The 25,136-nt window shown below is 41.4% G+C and overlaps 1 protein-coding gene across 4 annotated transcripts; it reads right to left on the reverse strand.

The window, feature by feature from the left end:
* Positions 1 to 24,541, reverse strand: nsd3 (nuclear receptor binding SET domain protein 3). 4 transcript variants are annotated; one of them, XM_026187240.1, is made up of 25 exons: positions 24,087 to 24,541; positions 21,298 to 22,157; positions 18,003 to 18,251; positions 17,732 to 17,894; positions 17,478 to 17,632; positions 15,863 to 16,492; positions 15,623 to 15,785; positions 15,411 to 15,511; positions 14,929 to 14,974; positions 14,687 to 14,817; positions 13,816 to 13,941; positions 13,566 to 13,692; positions 13,273 to 13,473; positions 10,926 to 11,105; positions 10,124 to 10,270; positions 6,905 to 7,061; positions 4,639 to 4,841; positions 4,431 to 4,543; positions 4,188 to 4,334; positions 3,970 to 4,092; positions 3,341 to 3,457; positions 2,845 to 2,986; positions 2,626 to 2,732; positions 2,313 to 2,517; positions 1 to 1,324 (listed from the first exon to the last, which is right to left on the reverse strand). In XM_026187240.1, the coding sequence occupies exons 2-25, from the start codon at positions 22,111 to 22,113 to the stop codon at positions 1,059 to 1,061; spliced, it is 4,815 nt and encodes a 1,604-aa protein (XP_026043025.1). In that variant the 5' UTR covers positions 22,114 to 22,157; positions 24,087 to 24,541; the 3' UTR covers positions 1 to 1,058. The 4 variants fall into 4 exon arrangements, with proteins under 4 accessions (XP_026043025.1, XP_026043026.1, XP_026043024.1 ...); XM_026187241.1 differs by having other exon boundaries at positions 10,124 to 10,147; positions 15,623 to 15,788; XM_026187239.1 differs by having other exon boundaries at positions 15,623 to 15,788.
* Positions 24,542 to 25,136: the final 595 nt, after the last annotated feature.

Below are 25,136 nucleotides of genomic sequence, written 5' to 3' on the forward strand. Positions count from 1 at the left end.
TTTTTTTTTTCAATTATTATTACAAAAAAAAAAGAAAAAAGAAAAAGCTTTTCCATCTTCCAAGAACAATCAGAGAGGTGAGGCTCCGCCCCCTCCTGATCTTTTTAGTATTTTACAATATTGTGAGCCAATTATGTACACAATGGCGAGTGAGACTGGCAATATGAAAATCACAAGAACTTCTGAAATGTCATACCATTTCACTATATACCATTATATTTCACCTTAATAGGACTATTTTCACAAGGAGGTCTGCGTAATGTTCAACACCTAAACAAACATAATACACCACTCACTGAGATGAAGTGAGAGAATCTGTCTGTAAACATTAACAAACATAGATACTGTATATAATTATATTTATCTATACCCATAAGCATATTAAAACCATGTTTAAGGAAGGTTGGAATGTAGTGTGGTCCTGGAAAAAAACAAATTGCACGAAATTGGTCATTTCCCCGCCGCTCCTTTTCTCTAACAGATAAAGAGGATGACAGATCACGAGAAAAGCTGGCTCGTCTCCATCCTAAAGCCACCCTGTGTGTGAGACCACAGCTTACAGCAGGTAAACAAGGAGAGGAGCAGCTTGGTGGTGATGGAGAGCTTCAGCTCCCACATCCTTTTCCTCCTCTCTGCCCCTTCCTCCACCTCACTCAGTGAGTTCTTCAAAGTGCCAGGAACTGGAGACGTGACGACGCTTACACTGCTTTAAAAAGAAAGAAAGAAAAAAAAATAGCAGTAAAAATTTAAAAACAACATAATGAGGTGGTGGCCTGGGCCCTCCAGTGGGCGCAGGCGAGCTGCAGAGAGTGTAAGTAGTGGTGTTTTATGGCAAGACAGGAGGGAAAACGGTGCCTGATGATTTCTGGTCCTTCTCCTACTGTCGCCACAAAACAGCATCAAGGTGTTCGTCAGCGTGTCTCAGCTCTGAGTTGCGGCCATCGCATGTGTCAAAAAAAAAAAAGAAAAAAGCACTGTATTCCCTGTTGTAGTGCACTGCTTAGGATCAGAGGTGGATTGGAGCACACTTTGCAGGGAATGAGGTATTAAGGGTTTTATCACTCCGTGGCCGGCTGGCCTGACTCCGGCTCCTCTTTGACTCTGACGGGGCTCTGAGCGGAGCGCCGCTGCTGGGTGGAGCTGGATTTGGCCCCCAGGGGACTGAGCGGGTTGTGGCTGGAACAACAGAGGCGGTCGTCCAGGGAGGAGGTGGTGAGCGCCCCCGCCTCATGATCCCGGCAGAAGGAGCGAGGGCAGAAGTCACAGAGAGACGAGGCCGGGTTGCTGCAAACGCTGCAGTCATGCCACGGGCATTCCCACCGCCCTGGAGACAGGAAATGGGTTAATTACAGACGCATCAAGTCAGAGAACTGAAAAAGGAGATTATTTAAAAATAAATATCACATATAGCCCACCACATCTGCAGTCCACTTGACATGTCAATCACAACTCTGATCATCACACTTCGTGTTTTCTTTGATTGGGAAAACTGGTGTAAAGCATGTGAACCAGATTACAAATGAGTATGTGCTGATCTTTGATATAGATTAGATAGAACTTTATTAATCCCTCGGGTGGGTTCCTCTGGGAAATTCGATTTCCAAAAAAAGCATAGGCCCAGGACGAGCCTTCCTGTTAACTGTCACACTGCTGAGAGATCGTCATCTAGACACTAATTCAGCACAGAAGTCAAAACAGACGGATAAAGGTAAAAAGTGTCCAATCAGTGTAACATCTACCTCCACAGAGTAGCTTAATTTTTATATGCTCCATTACATTTCTGATAAAAACAAAAGCTTTAAAAGTAAATGGAGTGGATGTCTCTCCCTGCCTCCTTCAGACACTTCTGCATCTGTGTCCCAGCTACAAATCCAAAATGGAAAGCTCATGGAAAACTGATGTATAAGGACAGCATACAGGGGTGGATGGGAACAGTGACTTAAATGCTGTGCTTTCCACCACCTTTGTCGTTTTCCTGCTGTGCTGATTTTTTTATGTTGTGGAGTGAACTGATTTTTGAGGACAGGAGTTTCCAACCTCAAAAAGAGATCCCAAACAAAAACTTGAGCTGTCAATGAGATGATTTACAGAACAGGAAATTCTTCTAATATCCTGTCCTAATACATCTGCTTTAATTTCCGGTACATTACTGATAACATAGTATTATAGAGAAGGTTTGAAAGTACAGACAGCCAATTAAAAAAAAAAAAAAAAAAAAAACCCTGGAAAACTGCAAGAAACTGACCTGCAGAAACGTTTCAGGAGCAACACAAACTAAACAAAAGCATGCAGAAAGTCATTTCTGTCGTTACCGTATGGCGGTTTGGTGAGGTTGAGACACAGCAGGTGATACGCTTTTGGGCAGTCCTTCCTGTCACACATCACCAGCTCTCCTCCTTTTCCGCAGCAGAAGCAAAAGTACTCGTGTGTGTGTTTGCCCTCCGGCCGCAGTTTCCGCTTCTTCTGCTTCATCTTTGCATTCCTGGCCTTTTCCTCTTTCTCCGTCACTGCAGCACTCTGCAGGAAATATGATAAAACAAGAAAGAGGTATCAAACACAGGTTCCAAACTTGGCTGCTCCTTCTTAGGTACTCTGAATTTTAATGAGGATGACAAACATCCTCACCGATGGCTGGACCCCAAGAAATCCAGAGCAGTTGTCTGATCCACAGTGACACGACGTTCTCCTGTTGCCCACACAGTGCAGATTGTAGTTAAACGTCAGCTCTGTGCCTGCAGGGACACCAGGGAGAAGAGCAACATTAAATGGGAATCATCCAACTTGCTCTCAGTACATTTAATATACATGAAGGAAAATGTGTGTCAGAGCTGCAGATTAACTCACCAGCCTCGATGTCACAAAGGGCAAAGATTCCAATACGAACGTCGCCGTTTACCGTCCACTTCTGGGTTTCGCAGTTTGGGCTGCAGCTGTGGTTAATAAACCGAGACGAGTTTCCTTTTGGGCCAGCGTCGATGACACGATCCTACCGGGAAGACGTGAGTATTAAGACACCAGAGTTTAGGAAATGTTCTTCTGTGGACGATTTATGTATCAGGGATGTTATGTGAACTGACCCCAAATTGGACAAGGAAATGAATGGATGAACAAATAAATGGGACAGTCAAGGACTGAAAAATTAAATCAATGAGGAAGTGAAAAAAAACAAAACAATTTAAGATCACTGAAAAGTATGTTGGAGTCTTTTGGGGGCGTTTCTAATGGATTATCTGACTAATATTACAACTTGTTGTATGTTACCTATTGTTACCTGTTGTATGTTATCTATTGTTGTTAGCATTGTGTATCCTGAGTGTCCAGTAAACGTCACAGATGTTACCTTGGTGAGGGTGAGCATGTAGAAGTTGGTCACATGATTTTCATGGGCACGTTTGATTCGCTGCTGGCACTCTTCTGAGTCTATCACCTCTCCCACATACTCGGCCACAAAGTCACCCTGCAGGAAACAACAAACACATTTATATTGTTTTAGTTATTACACAGACACGCACTTAAAAATTACTTATTGCTAGGAAGCAGACTGACAACAAATAACAAACACACATATGAGAACCACTGATTTGCTGAACTTTTACACTCTTGCCTGGCAGATGAAACTGATTTCTAGATTTTTGAATTTACATATCTAGAAACTGCTACTGCACTCAGATGTTTTTGTTTGTATGCAGAAGAAGATACTTATAGCATAAATGAACATATGTTAACAAATATCACAGACACTGGGGCGTTTAAAAGCTTTTCTGCAGGGTAGGCAGCTTGCAAGATTAATAAGAAGAGCTTTTATTGTAATCTATTCAGTTTTTTTATTTTTCAGTATTTTTCTATGTTTAATTTGATTGTTAAACTAATTTAGATTGCTTTATTTAACATTTCAGCTTGTAGCAAATACAAATCAGATGTGCTGATGCTCTTTAGATGAAAGGTCTGCATTTTAAGTGCAGCGCCCACCTTCTTCAGTGCCTGGTTTGTCCTGAGGCCCCAGCCACACCCTTCCGTCTTTATCACTTCTGTTTCTGCATACAGCCGTTTGGAGAAACACTGATTCTCACAGCTGTCTCCTGCAGGGCACACCTGATCACAGGAGCACAACCAACCACAGAAAGTTAAAAGTTAGATTTTATTACCTGAATCACAAATGACATAAAAACCCAAAGATGCACGCAGACCTGTGGGTGACACTCGTACTGCAGCATGCGGTTGAGACACTGGGACTCCAGGCTGCAGGGATGCTCGTCTGCTGGCTTGCAGTTGCATCGCTGAATTTCTGACAAGTCGGCCACGTGCACCTGAACTTTCCCCACAGGCTTGTTGGACTGACAAGAAAACAAAGCAGCCACAGAATTAGTAACAACCCTGAAAACTTGACGATCAAAACTTATAACCACCTTTTGGTCTTTCCATCTGCTCACCTTGATGAACTTGTAGGGTGGTGGTTTGCGAGAATTGCGGTCCTGCTTTAGAGCCTCCCTGCTCTCCCTCTGCGCCTTAAGCTCCTGAAAGCGCCGGGCTGCTTCTTCCAGAGCTAAAAGATGAATAGCGACTCAGAAAATCATCTTTTCTTTTGGCTTGAAGTGATATCACAACAGATTAGAAGGAAGGATTTTAGGAATATGTTACCTTTCTTGAAGGTTTTGTTAATATTGATCTGTCCTGTGACAAAGTTCTTGTCATTCTCCACATATGGGAAGACGCGGCCTTGGTTGATCCAGTAGTAGTCATGGGAGCCAAAGAAGAAAACCGGGAAGTCACCAATATCGTGCCGAAGACTCTGAATGTTTGATGGCACCAGGCGAGGGTTGCAGATCTCTGCAGGCCACCACCTGGCAAGCAAGGGACATCATTAGAAAATCAAGGGCAAAAGTGAATAAGAATAAAAATACCTATAGGCCACAGAAGCCTGTGATATGAAATTCCACAATCTAAATTTACAGATAAATCCACGATGCAGCGAGTCCTCGAAAAGGTGAACCATGACTTAGAGAGGAAATACTGTATTTATTTGTTTCTGCCTAGAAATTTTGTTTTTTTAAATCAAATTCAGAGCTGCTTCATCAACAGATTAATAATTATCTGTGTGCACACCTTTAATCTGCCAGAAGATTCTAAACTGTGAGACAAATATTGAGCCTGACTGACAGTCAGTGTGAGAGCGAAAAGCACTGCTCAGTGTTTCCTGAATACCTGCATTTATATTATCACATCCTGTTTCCCCATGAGGTGTGAAAACAATGTGCTACACCGAGTTTAAACAGACCAAGACCAACAATCTGCATGCACGCACCCCCCTGACATGTTTGCGGTTCTCAGGCTCATATTAGATTTCTTCCTGCTGCAGACGCAAGTAAAAAACAGATCGTTTAAACCACTGACAGCTCAGCTAAATAAAATAGTCTAGTTACAAGATCCTCTATGATGGGGTGGGATATATTAGGCAGCTGGTTAACAGTCTATTCTTAAAACGTATGTGTTAGAAGCTGAAAAAATAGGTTGTGTGTCTCTCAAAGATTTAAGAGACAAACTGCGATGCATGTCCTGTTTTGCGTTGCCAGTACACAGCATTTACCAACAGAGGCCCATGGGAATACAAGCAGACAACTGAGATTACGGTCTCTGATAACACTGAGGAATAAAGGCTGTCCTGTGTAGCTGATCTGCCAGATTAGCTACTGTAGCACAAATAAGTGAAACTCTTAATGGTGGTCATGAGAGACTGATGAATAAAACAGTCAGCACTCTCATGCTAGCTTTAAGCACAAGCAGTGGTCATGTGAGCATCAAAAATGGATCACTGGTTGTCTAGTCTGATGAATCATGTCTTCTTTACGTCATGTGAACGGCTGGGTGAGTGTGTGTTGTTTACCTGGGGAAGAAATGGTAAATGGCCTGTATTTGTATAGCGCTTTACTAGTCCCTAAGGACCCCAAAGCGCTTTACACATCCAGTCATCCACCCATTCACACACACATTCACACACTGGTGATGGCAAGCTACATTGTAGCCACCCTGGGGCGCACGGACATGGCAGTTAGGATGCACTATGGAAAGAATAACAGCTGACAGAGACAGTGTGATGCTCCTATCAGTGTTTTTTGTATTCATGTGGTTGTTACGATGACATGGAACAAACACTGTTGCATGACCAGATACATAACTTCATTGCAGCCGTTCACTCTGATGGTGTTTTCTAGCAGGAATGGAGAATGACTATCTTCACAGATTGATGATGATTTCTTTTGTCTTCTGCTCCGTTTAATTTTAGTGTCTTTTATTTTAACCTTTTATTATGAATACTGGCTTTTGTAAAGGAGTTTGTAACTCTTGAGAGGAAAAAGTGCTAAATAAACAAATATTGCTTGGGTCTCCAAAGTCTCTAAATCCTCATTCTGACTGAGCAGCAACTTGCAGGACTTAAAGGCTCTTCTGCTAACGTCATGGTACCCGATACTAAAGGAAACATTCAGTGGATTCTATGCCTTGATGCGTCAGACACAGTGTTGGCAGCACTAGGGGGACATAAACGGTATTAGGAAGGTGGTTTTAATATTGTGGCTGATTGTTGGTCTTAATTTTTTTAAGGCTCTGGACAAAAGATACTTGAACAGTTTCAGCTTCTGTGGCAGATTTAAATTATCAAGACTAGAAGGATTATTATAAGAAAGGAAACAGTATTGCTGGTCATTACTGGGTTTCTGGACAACAGCGGAGGTCTACGACACAGAAGACTCTATGTGCAATCAACTTTCTGTGGTTTTTTTTAAATAGGATTAAAAGGTAGAAATCATGCACTGAAATCTAAACTATCACTATCTTATCCTTTAAATGCATCCGTACCACAAAGTGACAGCTGCATAACCCTCAGCTGTCCCCAATCTGTGCTTCCTACCTGTAGTTGCCTAGTTTGACCCAGACAATTTGTTTGTAGTGAGGTTTCTTCCCTGCCCTGCAATCGCTGCAGGACCACGACCCCTCCGGCATCTCCATCTCCAGACACTCCGGGTGGAAGGAAGCTGGGCATGAGTCGCAGCACAGCAACTTGCCTCCTACATTTGTATGGATGTATACATGTGTGTGTTTGCGTATGTGTGTATGGATGTGTGTTTGTGTTTGTATGTGTGTATGTGTGTGTGTGTGTGTGTGTGCATGCGTTGTGGGGAGGGGGTGGGTATGCAAAGAGAGGAGGAGTGCATGATTAGGTGATGCACCTTAACACCTGGTCAAACTCTGAATCTCATTTGCAGACAAGCCTATTAACTAAAAGTACAACTAGTACAAAGTCTATAAATACAGAATACAATCGTGGTTTTCTAGCATCTAATGTGAGTTAAAACAGTGTTCCTTAGGAAGACATTCCTACCACAATAACATCTGGCTATTAATCTAAATGAAAAACTAAGGCTAGGACCTTCTGGTCTGAGTGAAGCCTCCTGTAACAGCCTGACGGCATGAATGAAATGATTGGAAACCCTGCATGGGTTTCCTGGTTTGGGTATAGCATTTTATTGCAGCGGTTACAGCATGTCTGGCAATCAGATTCAGAGCACTGTACCAAGACCAGTCTTATGGGAAATACATGCGGTAGCACCGGAATAAAAATCAGCCAGCAGGTTAACAATGAATCAGGGTTATACTCAAATAACAAAGTACTGGCAAAAAGCCGGCATGCAGTCCAGCTCATAAAGCAAACTTCCCATCACACATATCACATTCTGCACAGACCAGCTTGCATGGAATCAAATCTTTACAGTATTTCCATTTCCAAAATGTAATTTAAAAAAAAATGCAATAGCAGAATTATAATTTTTAAAAAAGAAGAAAAAACCCTGTAATTTAACCTCCATCACCTGGAAACAGTTCTTTGCTTAATTGTACTAAATGATTAGGATTATATTCCATCCAAGGCAGGTCAAAGCTCAAAGACATGAGGGGAGCCAAAATGTCATACTGTTTGAAATTTTCAGTCAAAAACAAACTTAGTTGCAGTTGCCATAAAAGAGGTGACGCCGGACGAGGTCTTTCAAATCAAAACCAAGCCCAGAGTGCTGAAGCAGAGAAGCAATGCGCCTCCAGCAGCGAGAAGCTCCACAAACCACAGAGAGAACCTGAACCAACCCAGAGCATTGGGACTTCATACATCCATGCTGCAGGTCTAAGGACCAATTTTATTTTACCAGCAGATAAACTGATTTATTTTCTTTATAACCGACTATTTTAGCAAAGAAGTTTGTAGATTGGTTGCGCATCAGCAACCAATTTTACGATGGGCCTCATGCAAGAACCACTCATACAAACAAAGCAGATCTACGATAAATAAGAACTTTTCACGTTCAACAGGATGAGTGAACAAAATTCATGAGCTGTTCAGATTAGTTGTGTTAAAAAGAGATTTTTCCACATTAGTCTGACTTTTAGCTTTGCACTGACCATCCCCACCCCCCGGGCCCTGGACTCGTACCGGTCCGTGAGTCGTTTGGTACCGGGCCGCGAGAGTTGAGGCTCAGGTGTGAAATATATGGTTTTCAGGGTTTTTATCGGTTTTCAGCATTATTTTGTTATCATTTTTATTGTTAACTCGGTTTTCCTCGGTCTTTTCATGTGTGTTATGAATAAATCTTCTTTTTTTCGGTACCGGTACTAGTTTTATTTTGTTGTATTTATCTGCGACACCTTAAAGGCCGGTCCGTGAAAATATTATCGGGCATAAACCGGTCCGTGACGCAAAAAAGGTTGGGGACCGCGGTTTTATTCTGTAATTGACTTAAAAGACGAATAACCAAATACCTCTCATCCTGCTGAACAGTATCCGTGTTTGTGACACTGGTTCCTCTTCATTGCTTCCCATCGTAACTTTGCAGAGAGAATTTGTCGCCTCTAACTTCATGCCAAATTATTCCCTTTTATACATGTAGAGTACTGCACAAAGGTTTAAAGGCATTTCAATGTTTAGGTTCTTATCATTCAAATAGTACCAGGGTGTCAGGGAACGGTCTGCTCAGCCAAACTCACATCATAGATGCCCAAATATTCAACCAAAGTCATAAAGCTATAAAGAAGTATCTTTAGCATCAAAAAGAAAACATCCTGACACCTTAGAGTCGGTCTTGGAAAGTCTGCAAGGTTTCATTTATTCTGGAAAACACTTCTTTTTGACTCTGAGAATAATCATAATTTACAAAACAACATTCATGTTTTATTCAATATGACCCCAAAGAAGTCAATGAGCCAGTAAAGTCATGAACGCGTTTACTTTGATACAACCAGAAGTGTCTTTGCAATGACCATTACCACAGAAGACATGTTTGGCTTTACTTTTCAGACCCAGAAGCTACGTCCATCTTTTATAGAGTCTATCGTAATAACATACTTAGGCAGATGAGATGTGTTATTTCAATTATGTCGCCATCTCTTTTAATTTTGTTGATTAATGAACAAGCACAAATGTATCTTTTTCATATCTTTAATATGAATACGCAGCCATGAGGCCTAGTTGTATAGTACAGTGACAATATCCACGGATTGATTGCCTTAAATATTACACATTTTGCATAAATGAATAAATTCAATCTATATAATTGCACACCAAACTCCAGCGAGTCGGTAATTCCTCACTCCAGCTTCATCAGTTAAAGAATCGCCTTTTTTGTCCTTTTATTATATACAAGAGCACAATTTCTGCCTAATCTACTGCGCTGTTATTGTGTGACAATGAGTCAGCAGTACACAGCTAAACAGAATTGATGTACACTTGTGCCTTTCTAAATGTAATATCTTTGAAAGACCAATTTTACAATAATTTTACTTTTGTGACTCTGGCTTCTCATATGCAACCCTTCAATGAGAGGCTTGGGATGAGAGCACAAGACTTAATTCTTGCATGAGGCCCACTGTTGTTTTGTTAATGTGTTAGGGAACTTGGCTGAAGTTACTCTGCGTCACTCTGCGTTAAAATTAACTGCATGTGTAGTCAGTTAATTAACTTTGCACCTCAAGGCTTTGAAATGAAAGATGTGTACAAAAAGGGAGGGAAGGGGGTCAGAATGGGAGCAGGCACAACACAAACACAGACCAGTGGGACAAAGGAGAAAGAGAAAAACTGTTCAGTTACCTTTCCCAACATTCTTTTTGGTAGCTGACGAAGGAGAGGGAATCATAGGTAATTTCAACTCAGCACGATTTGACTCAGTCAGAAGGTAGTGGGACTTATAGGCATATGAACTTAATATGGTGTCAGTAAGGTCTTGCACTAACAGCCCTACACAAGACACACAGGAAGAGACGGGGGTGAGCCGCAGTCAAACTCGAAAATTACCCAAAGTTTACAAAAAGAGAAAGAACAAACACGCGTGCACAGCCACACAAACACACATACTCATACACAGTTGTAACACGCACAAAAAACAAAAGTAAAACAAAGTTGGTCTCAACAGAAAGAGGCCAGACAGTGCACTCAACTTGAAGTTAAATGTGAGGCTTAAACGAGCTAAAAGTCACAAAGAAAAAAGGATGTTTTCTTTCATCGGCACTCAGGACAGACGTGGTTCTTTTAAGTGGAGTGCAGTGTAACAGCCCGACTCGTTCATAGTATTAGTATCATGATGGAAAACAGACACAGCACTGCTATCCATGAACAACAAAGCCAAACATGAAACATGTAATATTAAAGATACCTAAATGAGATGTTACTGCGTCAAAAAGAGGTTAAAAGTGTATAAAAAACAAACAAACAAAAAAAAGATGACAATATGAGATGATGCAGGCAAGAAGAATCGATCTTGGATTTCGCCACAAGATTCAAATCGTCTGGTGTACGGTAATTAAGAACTGCTTGTGTCTGCAGCATGGGGCGAGGGGGAACGTCACTCCTTTGGCTCGGGGGTTTGTCGGTGTGTAGGGTGGGGAAAGCTTACCTCGGGCACACAGGAAGCACCATCCCACGTTGACGGGGGAGGTGAGGAGGCCGTTCTTCTTGGCGCTGCCGTGGTTGCTGCAGATCATGATGTGGTGAGTAAGGATGACACTGCCTGCCGCCACGCAGCTGTCGCTGGTGTGATAGGCCAACGGACAGCGGATACAACGAATCAGACGACCTGGAGGGGAAACAGATGAGAGAGAGAGCAGATTTTACCACAATCGTGGTATAAATTTGCCTTTATGTCTTTGGCCTTGTGACGTTCTCCAAGAAGGTCAAGGAAAAATGATTAGGTAGGAGGTAATCATTCTGGAGTATTCAACTGTACTCTAGGGCTGCTAAAAAATAAATACATAAAAAAAAAAGTAAAAGACAAAAAGAGGTGCACATGGTCTGGGTCTTTATGACCAGGGTGCAAACAGAGGCCCTCAAGCCATCCTGAAGACATGCACTGGAGTCACGTGAAGACACTGCTGGAAGTAGACAGGATGAGGTGTCCTTGTAGATCCGAGATGCAGGAAGCGGCAACTGTTCTGTTTTATGCAGATTACCTTCTTTTCGTGATCATTAAAAAACAAAAATGGAAGTATAATTGGAATCCAATTAATCACTCAGCCTAACAACACAGCTCTGCTCACTTCTTTTTACTGCTGAGATTCTATTAAAAACAAATAGGTCATATTCCTTTAATGGGCTCCAGCTGTAATTAAAGGAAAGCAAAAGGAAAAAGACAACCGACTACAGAGACTTCAGCTCCAAGTTATTGAAATCTATCTTCACAGTACTTAAACAACAAAACAGAATCTGACAATAGATTTTCCATAGGGCACAAGAAAACCTGGAGATTTGCGCAGTATTTACTCAGGTTTAAAAGGAAAAAAAAAACTAAGCTAGACAAAATGGTAAGGCTAATTTTTGAACCTAAACTATTTTTTGAAAGAAGCCATCTGAGAAGCTCAGAGGGGAAATGTGACTTTTCAACATCTAAAATAGAACAAAGTGTTACAAAAACACAAGAGATCACAAGTCAAAAAGATTGAGAGTCACTGCTTTGGGCTGTGTAGACATATACTGAACAAAACAACACGAGTTTCTCCTGCTGGGACTGGATTTAAAATAAGTTCTTCATAAAAAGTTTTCTCCACTGTATTATAGAGACTGATGGCCTGCTGTGCCTAAGCACTATTGATTTGTATTTATTTATTTTAAACAAAAGCTTCAGCTATTTGCAAATGTATCTTTTTGGTACAACTGCTCTCATTAACATTTTCACATGAAAAAATATATAGATATTAAAAGTGGATTAAAGAACCAGAGAAACATGACTTGAGAAAAATCCAGTAAAGTAACAACCTAAAACGATTTGACTCCTATCAAAGTTGCACAGGTCCTCACCTGCATCCATTTACACTCATAATGATCTTAGGTGTGTGAAAAGAAATCAGTGTTATTTGATTTTTCTTTGAATCATAAAGTTTTTTCCCCATTTGTATACAAAATATAATTCACTGAAAATGATTCTTTCAGTCCTTTTCAAAGTAATTTCATGCAAAACCAGAGCAGTGGTGTTAGGCGTGTTTTTTTTTCCTTTCCAGCCTTTCCTCTCTTCCCACTTGGATGACTTTCATGTCTGATGGCAAAGGTATAAATCAGTTCATTTTCCTAAGGGTTTCCCTGACATACTGGGATTGTTGTGGAGGGCTGCAACAACACACTTATAAAGAGATAAAGAGATAAAATTAAAATGGAGCAGAATTGAGTTCCACTTATTATTACAGTCTTCCACTACAGTTCCAGTTTCTCATGTGGCCCCTTGGGAAAATGAACCACGCACCCCTGGTATAAATCATAGTTGTCGATATCACTTTTAGCACCTCTGCATCGAAGCGCATCTTTTCTCATTTGCAGATATTTCCTGCAGGATAATGTACGATCGCCTAAAGACCTTTCCAGGAGCAAGCCAGTTTACTTTCTCCAGTGCTCGACAGTCTCCAGGTACTTCTCACCAAACAGAACAATTTAACTTTGACATGAAGAGGATGTTTGTGCCAAGGCTGTCACCAAGTATTCTTCATTAAATCTGGCACAAGTTCTCCCACAGTCTGTTTTCTCTGAAGAAGACACTCCTATTTACTTCTAATGCATTTAACTCTTACATATTTCAACAAAGAATCACAAGCTTGATTTCAATGTGAGCTTTGTTCTATTAGTCAGTCAGTATCATCACCTAAGGAGTCTAAACTCCATTTTAATGACCCTTTTTCTATCTATCACCAGCTCACACCCCTACAGACTCAACCACGAAATTACTAAAGGCCACAGACAAAAAAGGGAAGCTGTTCTACCTTTACTGGCTCGTTGTGGGTCTCTCTCCAGACAGCAGGTTGAACAACTGTGCTGAGGGCAGCTGAAACCTCCACCTGGGCTGCTGGTGGTTCCCGGGAGTTTACGGACACAGTCCTCGTGATAGTAACAACCACATCCAGACACAGAGCAGCGCGTCACCTCCATGCCCACTGTTTTACAGCTAAAACAAGGATGGTTCCCTAGAAAAGGAATGTCAGAGAACGTGCTGTAGAAAAGCGCCAAACACTGCAAATATGATGGTAGATATGTAGTTGTGTTTGAATTCACTCACCTGTTCTACATTCTGTGCAGCTAAATCTTCCTTCAGGTGGGGACGACAAACCGAGACACTCCATGTGAAACTGCTTGTTGCAGTCACCTTCACATACCATCAAACCATCGCCGTACACCTCGCAGATCTACACAAAAACACAGAGAGTGAGGCAGTTTAAAAATATACCACACAAATATACCACACAACCAATGCCTGTAAATGTTTAGAAGAAAGAGCAGAACTGAGGCGAATCATGAGCAACGCTGACCTGGCACACAGTGTCCCTCTTGCTGGTGCTGCTGTCCTGACGGGACAGGCCAGAGTCCACAGACTGAGTATCTGAAGCATCTGCATCTGCTGCTGCTGGACTATCAAGACTCTTCCCAAATAAGCCCTGAAGCAGAGATGCACTGAATGTAAACCAGAGTGTTTAACCAATGCGTCGGGTGTGCAGACATTTTTTCTTATCTTACACTGGACCTTTGTGAATTGTATCCTCATCGAACCAAGCTGTTTAAGTTCCTCTCCCTTTACCCTACTTTTTCCTGATTGGCTGTACCTCGCAAACAGAAGCTTCTGCGCTCACAGTCAGAGCTGCGCACCTGAGATGACCAAATTAGGAATATCCACTCTCTACATATAAATCAAAGAGTAGGAAAAAACTGGCAAATGAGCAGCCCCAAGTCTGAGCTTGAGTTTGCAGGAATTACTTGTACGTGGACCATCATCATAACAATACATATATGACAGGAATGACAAAAAGAGTATCAACTGCTTCAAGTGTCTTCTTTTCTTCAGCAGCAGAGAAGCCAAAGAATAATATAAAAACATGTAAATAATAAAAAAAATGATCATCCTTAAGAAGGTAAAAGCTTAAGAAGTGCTCATTTCTGGTTTTAAAGGGTGCAATGTTGGGATCTAAACAGGCCTATTGCTTACAGGAATAAAAATAAATTAATGCAATAAGAGCAAAATGAATCAGAGATAATGAAAACATGACTGAGATCGAATTTTGCACTATGAACAGTAAACATCTCTGCATGCATGGCAATAATGTATGGATATTTAGCCTCTGGACTAATGGAGACAAATATTTTGTGTGCAGAAAAAAAGCCCTCGGTCATGTCATTCAAGGCTACCTGCGGGTCGTTGAGGCCTCTGGAGTCTGAATCAGACGTGTCTCTGTACTGAGATGAAGCCATTTCGACATCTGTTGATGCTCTGCTTCGCTTCTTCAGTGGCTTGCACGCATCTGAGATCTCACTAGCTCCTACACGATCACATGGGGGGGGGGAAGAAGAGACAGATTTTGTCTTTCTACAAGTACAAAGAGCTTCCATGACAAATGATTTACAGCGTGTGTGAATGAATGATCGCTCACCTTTCTGTGAACCTGTCCTCAGCGTGGTCTCTGGAGCCATCTCAGCCTGCAAGGAGATTAAAAGTGCAGGTTCAGGTTATCTCAGGTCTTCTTAGTTTGGATTCTAAGCTGTCTCATTCAATTTAATGAAACTATTCCTGCACAAAAATTCAGGAAAGTTTGCAAAACAAATCTGAATATAGCTCAACACGTGCATACCTGGATTATTTTGGAAGACAGATACACAATTTCACAGTTCTCCTGCCAACTCCTGCGGTGTAGGAAAAATACAGCTGCCCAAAGCTCTATCATATTACAAAATCCTTTTAGCAGCATTTTAGCATCTGATAAGCTTTCAAACTGCTAAAGCTGTTACGTGAACAGAAGTGCTAGGCTCATATTTCAATTTTTACTTTATTATATTTTTATATTCTATAAAAATCTATAAAAAAAGACAGGGAGAGAAAGGTATGGCATACTGATTCCCTGTGGAGGACTAATACCTGCTCTTTTTTGGTTTTCTTCTTAGGGACGAGATCGTTGCCTCTCTCTGACTCAGACCTGCTTCTGACACACCGCCGCTGAAGCTTCCTCTCTTGAGAACCTAAAAAAACAAAACAAAACACTAAGCTGCATCTCTTTCTGACTTTGTCAATTTAATCCATAAAATTGAGAAATGCAACAGAAACACTCTGCATGTCTGTGTTTCGCCAACCTTGCGGACTGCTGTGGTGTGATCCCGGAGATGAGGTCTGCTGCAATCCTCCCTCTTCACTCCTCCGACTCGCTGGGGAATCTCTCCTCTCCTCTCCCTCGTCCTCTCCTTCATCCCCATCTTCCTCCTCCTCTGGACTGGGCTCAGGTTTAGCTCTGCTGTCCTGCTGAAATCAACATTTGAATATTAGCTTACAGGATGTTTCTGCTGTGTACATCTTCTTCTGTCAGTTAGACCAACCTCAGGTGAGCAGTATCCCAGGTCGGGCTGCCTGCCTTCTCTCTCCACCCTCTCTTTCTTCTCTTCTTCTTTGTCCTTCTTTGGGGAGGCAGCTGCTTTTTTCTGGATAAGAGGCCAGTCACATTTTGTGATCTCCACATTCAGCCTCTTCATTGTGATAGAAAGAGGCAGCAGCTTCCTGGCAGCTGCCGTTTTCCACGTTTTGACCGGAGGCGGAGAGTCCTGCTGTGCTCGTGCATCACAGCCGGCATTCTGTTTCGGTGAGCTGGTCTTACGTTGGTCCCCCCTCTGGTTCTTATCTTCACTTGAGGCCTGGGAGTTTGCGTTGTCATCTGTGTTTGAAACACTACACTGTCTCCGTGGAAGCTGCCGTCGCGGAGGCTGCTCTCTATCTGGTGACTTTACATCTCGGTCCTCCTTCTTACTGATAGAGCTGCTTGAGCGCCGGCTTCGTTTCTCAGGTCTGATGTTGGGTTTCTTGCTGGGTGGGGCTTCAGTAGGGTCTGGGTCCACATAGATGAAGGTGTAGTTGTCAATTCGCTCCTGTCTCGTCATCAGAAAAGCATCCTCGGCGTGACCAACACCCACCTCCCACTGAGAACGTTCCCGCTGAGGGATAGGCTTCATTAGCTGATGAGAAAAAAAAGAAAACTCATGAACTTATAAACATGTACTAACCCTGGCATTCATGATTTTGGATTAACTGAAGGCTTTTCAGGGAGTTTTTAGAACAATAATAATAATAATAATTAAAAAAAAAAAAAAAAGTGTTCCACATACTACATACATGACTAAAAACAAAAGAAGAGGTGTGCGGATCCAATAATTGGTATTGATTCGATATTGGTCAAAGATAGTGGGTAACACATTGGGGAAAATATAATCAGATGCTCCATTAGCCAAAACTACATGGTACAACCTCAGTTAACAGCATGCCATGAAGACAGATGTGACAAGTAACTGAGATTTAAGAATATCTGATTGGGTTAAACTGATATCTCGAGCTCAGACGTGTCTCCATGTAAATTTATTATTGGCTTAGCTGTGTAAGAGGGGAAAAAGACAGCATCAGATTACTAACCATCAGCATGGGAGATGAAAAAGTGGCACTGAGAAATCCCCACTATAAACACTGATGTTACATAAAGCTGTCTTATAATCCCAGTGAGGATGGGATGTCTGATGATGATGTTATGTGAAGAGGACAGCTCAGAATATGCCTTCATTAAGAAAAGGGAAAAATCTTTAAAAACAAATTAGACTTGCTCATTATTCTTTCAAACTAAGTATCCCAATTTTCACCCACTCAACAAAATCAAACATTTTTAAATGTGTGCCGCTGCAGAGGTCTAAAGCCTGAGCTTTTAACTCGAAAGGGATTACTTGCACATACGATGACCTCATTACTTGAAAATTTTTTTTAATATCTTTAATATGAGCATCCACCATTGTTACAGTGGCTGAAAATAAGGAAAAGCATAGCAGGTCCACTATATGGTTAATTCTGGTTAAAGATTTTTGAAACAATCTTTTTAAAAGCTGAAAACAACAAAAATTCTGTTTAAACAGTTTGTTTTCTTTAAGTCTTAAAAATAAATCTCCCATCTGTGCATACTTTGTGTCTCTCTACAGGGTTTGTGGTTTTGCGAAGTGTCTCTGACTGAAGCTCGTCAAACTGTTGCTTCCCCTGGTACATGACTATCCTCTTCTCGTGGATCCACGCTCGCTCTGCGACACTGCCAAAGAACTGGACGTGATATTCCCTGTGACCTGCACGGCAGCAGAGGAAAGAAAACAAGTTGCGGCACTTCTGTGTTTACACATTTACACACTTAAACTTGAACAACAAAGACGTTTAAGGGATTTTACCTCTGGTGTTGATGCGAGTGTGGACCTTCATCTGTGGGTCTGAGGACACCATGCAGGGCCACCAGGGGTAGGTACCCACCTTGGACCACACCAGATCTCCTATTACAAACTCCTTACAGAAGCCTGTCTCCTGGATCACTGATGGATGTTGGACCTTAGGAACCTAAACATGAACAAGTCACTGTTATGTTTTCAAAATGTTTACTACAAACCACAGCAGCTGATCTGCGACGACTTCAAACTGCTTTGGTGAGTGAACATGAGCTCTTGCCTTCGGCGTCTTTGGTTCGGTTTTAATAACGGTCTTCGGAGGCTTCTCTGTCTGCACCGGCGGTGCTTCTTTTGGCGGCGGCTGGACGTGGGTGTCCTCTGTCTGGCCTGTGGTACCTGGCTGTGTTTGGCTCGTGTCCAGGCTCTGTTCCTGAGCTTGCAGCAGCAGTCTTGCACTCTTTTTCCTCTTCTCCTTCTTCCTCTCATGTCTGCGCTGCGCCTGAGCGGCCTCGTTCTTCTGAGACTCTTTCTGAAGACGGGGAAATAAACAGAAAGAAGTCAGCTGCGATGAGACGGCAGTTCATTTTGTTGTGTTTTTATAAAAGAAACAACTCAGAATTTCCTCAGATGTCCGCTGCTTTAGGGATTTTGAAGAATAATTAAAAGTAAACTAAGATGTGCACGGTAATAATTCCATTAAAAAATAAATGGACTGATAAGATTTCCAATTAATACGCACAGTTATTTTGCCAAGGTGTCTTGGGATTTAAACAGGACATTTTATGTTCATTTCCATCCTCATAATTTTATTCTTGGACTGCAGCAGAGTAGCTTTATGGTTAAAATAATCCTCATTTATCTAGTACTGAGCCTGGGTATACTCAGTTTATTTATCATCTGTCATTTGGGCTCTCTGTAAGTGAACTTCCTTCTGATTGGCTGCCTCTCATAAGCAAAAGCGACCTTCACACTTCCTGATAATGATATCCACTCCTTTCGAGATCATACGGAGTCAAGAGTTAAAAATAAATTTACAAAATAGAGCATTTAGACCAGTCTAAGTGTGAGCTTTTGGCTTACAAGTATTTGTCAACACACACTGACATCAATGCCTGACAATGTCCATGACAACATGGAAAAAGGGAGGAAAAAAGCATTTTTAAAGAACACAATGTCTTTAAAATGGGAAAATAATTGTGTTTATGCAAGTTTTTCCTTTACTGAGCAGAAGCATAAGGTGCAGGAAAGCCAAAATGTAATGTAAAGTTCCACGCTGTATGTGGACTGGCCGAGCTTACGTGTTGGGCGGCTGTCTAAAAAAGTACATGACGCATCATTGTTACAGTTTTTTAAGTTTTCGGCTTGCTTTTTCTTTCTGTTTGGTTTTGAGCATTTGTTTTCAATTCGGTACTATCCAAAATGAGTTTGCCTGTTTCACTTCAGTTTTTCATAATTTCCATCTTTTTAACTGTTACAATAGGGGAGGGCATGTTCAAATGACGCACCAAACTGACAAAGACTAATACCAAGGACATTTCCTGCGTATGATTTCCAAGTAGACAAGTTGTTAAACTTGGTTCTGTTTTTCTGAGGCCTAGTTTTTAAGCTTTATATAACTTAACTAAAACTGCTTTTCCACACCCAGTTTTAGTTTAGCTTTAGTTAACTATTAACTGTTATAGTAGAAGACACACAATTAGTTTATGCAATAATTAAAATAATCATTTATTGATGTCCCCAGACTGAAGTTCTGAAGCAAATTAGTTTGCAGCACCTCTGAACTATGTTTCACACGTCTTTCTCGGATTTAATTATTTATAAACCAAAGGAATAACAGACACGGGACGCAGCGGTTCAGATAAAAGTCAGTGTGTGCTTTCTTCTCATGCACAAACCTTTACCAGCAAACCCTTTAGGTTTACTAATACGCACATTAATAAAAACATACAAAGTTAAAAGCAAGGTTTTAAAATAAACACACACACAGAGCGAGTTTGTTAGTACAGCCATAAAGATTTGTGAAGAAACATGTGCTCATGTTAAAGAGGACTGCCAAACACGAGCAAATGTTAATAAAAACCTGACAATAAAACAATGTGAAAACTTCAGATGCTTGTTATATTTTGATAAAGTTTCTTTATCTGCATTTTTTTTATTCCTGTGAGAAAAAACAATTTAAAGATTTTTAAAACAAAAGGAGCAACAACCAGTTAATTCTGTTCTTTGACAGGCTGAAACCAGCATTAGTTTAATATTTATCCTTAGAATCAGAATCAGAATCAGAATACTTTATTGATCCCTGGGGGAAATTATTTTTTGTTACAGTGCTCCATTTTAAACCAACATTAAGACAAGACAGACAATACACTAACTAAGAATAGTACAATAATAATTAAGTTCCCTAAATAATTAAACTTGTGCTTTTTACGTGATCTTTACTCTTCCTAGAAAGAAAGAAAGAAAGAAAGAAAGAAAGAAAGAAAGAAAGAAAGAAAGAAAGAAAGAAAGAAAGAAAGAAAGAAAGAAAGAAAGAAAGAAAGAAAGAAAGAAAGAAAGAAAGAAAGAAAGAAAGAAAAACTGTCTGCAACACTGTGAACAAACTGAGCTGAAGGTCATCACAGTTATCTGGTATTCAACATTAGCTGTGAACGAGATCTCTAATCGTTTTCGTTTTGATCCTCTAATTGATTACGTTGCTAATCATTTCAGCTCTAACATCAAGTAAGAAGTTTTTCTTAACTTTATATAAATATAAAACATTAGTCCTTGTCTTTTTCAGAGAGACAGTACAGCAGATTGGCCGCAACCTCAACCAGAATCGTTCAAATCTGGTAAATTTTATTAAATCCTCTGGCAGTAGCTGACCAGAGCTAAATGACGATAGTATGTATGCATACATTATATAAAGACTAGAAAATGCACTTTCACCCCATGACCTCCATTTGAACAGCTCTTGTTATCTTGCTATCCAAACTTTGATTAAATTAAAGGGGCTGATCCTGATAATGTGCAGCCTTTAAGCTTCTGGAGAGTTTTTAAACTCATCAATAACCCACGTGTTGTCATTGATGGCCCATTCCTTCTACACTTAATCAATTCAGATGGTAAGTGTAATTCCAGCTGCACTATCGTCTCTTGATTTTGTTGCTCATAGGCTTGGCTCTTGATCTTAGTCGAGAACACCCGGGCTGATTTTGTACCTCAAAGTTTTAGTTCTCATAGGAATGGCTAACTATAAAGTCTAGTTTGCAGAAAAATTAGCTTAAACATTATACATTTTGTAATTATTAATGCAATTTTTTAAAAATACATTAAACTCTGGAGAATCAGAGGTTCTTCAGCTCTGTTCTACCACATGAAAAAAAAAAATGTTTGAAGCAATTTTGAAAAGGAGATAGCAGTCAGATCATGCATCTTTTTCATTATATGAAATAATAATAAAAAAAGAAAACAACACTGTGCGCACCTGTGCAGATTTCCACATTTCCACCTAATCTTCTGCACTAAAAAGCATCTTTGGAAGAATAAACAAAAAGGTAAAAAGAAATGTTGCCTAAAAGGCTGTTGGCAGTTACCTGCAGTTCTTGCAGCAGGTCTCCGCACAGCGCAGACTCGAACAGCTCTTTGCCGTTCTGATACGTCTTTATGATCTTCAGCTTGATCTCCGGAGAGCTGGTTTTCTTCAGGACCCCACCAGAAGCACTGGATGGGGCGTGCGTGGGCTGAGACGAAGGGGTGTTGTCCACAAGTGAGGGGGGAGGACTGGACGAAGGCAGGTGTAACGGGGGAGGAGGGGGCAGGTTGTGAGTCATGATGTGAGGTGTCTGGTGTAGGTGATGCTGGGTGGGCAGGGGTGGCGGTGGAGGACTCTGCGGGTGTGAGTGGGTTTGTATGTGAGGTGGATTTGAGTGGATGTGGAGCGAATGGTGGTGGTGATGGGGATGATGATGATGGTGGTGGTGGAGGTGTGGGTGATGTGTGGACAGTGGGGGTGAAACGGGAGACAGAGGTCTTTCCTGGAGACCGGGACCTCTCAGGACGGTCCCCTCCACCGACACGAGGCCGTGGTCCCCGTAGCTCCGTATGGCCCCATAGCCATTAGCAGAGCCGTTGGGGAACTGCGAGTACATGGAGAATTTAGCCTGCGGTTCGTATATGCCCAAACCCGGCGGGTAGCCATTGGGGACCTGCGGCATGTCCTCCGAAGCCGATGGCGGGTACGGAAACTCTGCATCCAGGGCTGCATCGTAGGAGGGACCACCATCCTCACCCGGGTCACTGCCGGTGTCGCAGGTGCCTTCCTGTCTGATGTTGGCGGAGTCAATGAGCTGAGGGGGTTGCTGAATTGTATTTCCCATGATCCCTTGCATGAAAGAGAAGGAGAAATCCATTGTTGGGCTCCTGCATCCTTAACTGTCTTTTTCTTTGACTGGACCTGCCGACAGAGGTACACACAACTGAATGAACCGCAGGAAAGCTCAACAAGCACACAGCCAATAGTCACCAAGACCTTAGCTTCTATCCTTCAGGAATTATTAACAGATTATTTAACACAGAGCAACAGATTAACACTGCACACATCTGTGTTTCTGGGTTGGCCTTTTTTATTTAACTTTCTAGCAGTGTATTAAGCAAACTTGTTTGCAAATTAAAGCTTCACTCTGGAATCCCAAATTGTCACACACTGACACTTGGTGTCACATCTGAACCCACGGTTACCGTTTTTTAAGTCTCATTTTCAATGAAAAAGGCATATTTAAACCCAAACAATAATCCTTTCTCTAAATGGAACCAAGCAGATTTGGTGTCTGAAACGTATCAAACTGCAGCTGTAAATGAAGAGAAACTAAGAGCAAAGACAGAGTTACATCATCGGGTTTTTTGGCTCCCACAGTAAACACAAGGACTGTTTATTATTATACGAATAAAATAGCTAGAAAAACATCAGAATAACAGAGTTTATTTTTTGTTTATGACCACTGATCTGGGCTTTGGTAAATCTTTCTCACTGCAGATAAACACACGGGACTGTCATAAGTTCTGGAAAGAAGTCAGCCATCTACCGAATTGGTTTGCCATGTATCAGCTGTTTTCTGGTTAAAATATCTAGAAATTTCTGCTAATAATATAGTGTGAAACTTCTAACTCTGACTTGTAGAAGCACACACCTCTCCTCCCTTACAAAACTCAGGGTTAGCTGACCATTAACTACACAACTTTAATTATCACTTCAGTGGCAGTTTCACCAGGCTCCTACTCCTCAAATCTGAGTTTTAGAGCAGCAGTTTGAATTATGTGGGATTTTTTTTTTTAAACAGATGCACTGAGGAGATCTGCAGAATACTCATTATAATGATTACTGTGATAAACTCACAGGGTGGTCTGAATTGCAGACCCCATAAATCCCCATATTATCATCACAAACTCGGGTCATCTTCGTAGTGTATACTGAGAGGTCGTGCAAGCTCCTGTTCACAAGCTTTAGGTGATTTTTATGTGTTTATTTTCATCAACACAAACACATGGTGGCCTGCTTGCACAAAACAAAAGAGCAGCTACCAGAGGTGGGTTTGACCTCATGCACTGAACACTTTTAACCACCAGAGCTGATATAATTAATTAGGTTTAAAGTGTTGAGTGGGTAATCTGCTCCTCTTGTTGCGGTTTAACTTGTTAGCAGCTTTGCGAAGGGTGAACAACGGTGATGTAAACATCCAAAAGATGTCATCCAGCGGTCACTAGTCTCCTATAAGGACTTGTAGTATAACTTGGGTGTATATATAGTGTGGCAGAGATCCAATAGCTGGCTATAGATGTGTTATTTTAATCAAACATAACAAAAAAGACGGGTGCATGCATGGGCATAACAAGGTTTCAATGACTGATCTTACAGCTTCCTGCGATGTTAGCTTGAAGCTACCTGGCACCAAAGGCATCGAAATGGAAATACAGGAGCCGTTTAAACGGTTAAAAGGCGAAGCACACGACGGGGATGTGGCTGTATGTCTTTCTGACACACTCGGGGACACATTTCCATTTATTAATGTTTTCTAATCCATCTAAGCGCACATGAAACAAGATGAAAGGAGGTGGAAGGGGAGGAGGGGGGAGAAAGCTAATGTTGGGTAGGCTAACGCTAACGCTGCCAATATGGCTGCCTGGTACCCCTTTAAATCAAATTGTCTGCCGTGATTATACCTCCATCACTGACGGTTTGTGGGGGGAAAATGTGCCCGAAAGCAAGCTGGCTACGACTGAAAACGAGGAGATGCAACATGCAGAGGCGGCCAACAGCACCAGCAGCAGCACGGATTTTGATAGCGAGTCGAAAGATGCAGGAAAATACACAAAAAAATGTCAATACCTTCAGCGTGTCCCATTCTAAACACATACACCAGCCAGCAATGCTTCCTCGTTTAATCTACAGGAGGAGAAGGAGAAGGAGGGGGGTACAAAATAATAATAAAAAAATAATAATAATCCTGTGATGTTGGTAAAGCTCAGGCCTTTTCGTTTTAACGCAATTCTCCACAGAGAGGAGGAGGAGGACTCGATCTGGTCGCTGCCCAATCCCAACGCGGGGCTCTTCGTCAGTGCGAGGACCCGAAAACCTCAATCTGATCGCAACCCCCTTCCTGTCCTCTTCTTCATAATAATCTCTAGCACCCTCTTCCTCCGGTTTAACAAAAGCGCTCTGCCCTTTTTTTTCTTTTAAATTCTCGGTGGATCCAGCTCCTCAGCTCAGCGCCAAAATCACACTGATGCAGCCTGCAAGCAAGGGTCACCAGAGGCACCCCGGGAGCTGTAGTTTATATCTTACATTTGGTTAAACAGGAGGAAAAAGGCATCTGAAATGCACGGAAATAAAGGAGGAAACGCATGTGTGGGGGGTTTCATTTATTTATTTATTTTTAATGGGCTACACAAGAACATTTTACTGCTCGTATCGTGGATAAACACTGTTAAATATTTGATTTTTTTTTTAAATCATTATTGTTATTATATTTTTATCTCTGTGTCCACGGCACCATGTATCTACGCTTGCAGCAGGCTCTCCGATTGGCTTTTACGCGCCTCCTCGCCTGATCTGCTTCTCAGGGGGAGGAGGTGGAAAAAAGAAAGAGCTGTCACTCTGCCTCTTGTTTCTTGTTCCTGCATGTTGTTCCTGCAAGTGTTATTAGGAACACTTCCTTTCATATATCAAGGATTTCGTTCAGCAAGAAAGTGCCAGGTTTAAAGTCAAAGTCAAAGTCAAAGTCAACTTTATTGTCAATTCTGCCACATGTACAGGACATACAGAGAATAGAAACTTCGTTACTCTCAATCCCTAGATAAAATAGAAAATGAACATTTAAATATAAGAGTGATTAAAAATGCAAGTAAAATATTTTAAAGTAAAAAAAATTAAATAATA

Source organism: Astatotilapia calliptera, chromosome 12, assembly GCF_900246225.1.
Source record: "Astatotilapia calliptera chromosome 12, fAstCal1.2, whole genome shotgun sequence".
NCBI lineage: Eukaryota > Metazoa > Chordata > Actinopteri > Cichliformes > Cichlidae > Astatotilapia > Astatotilapia calliptera.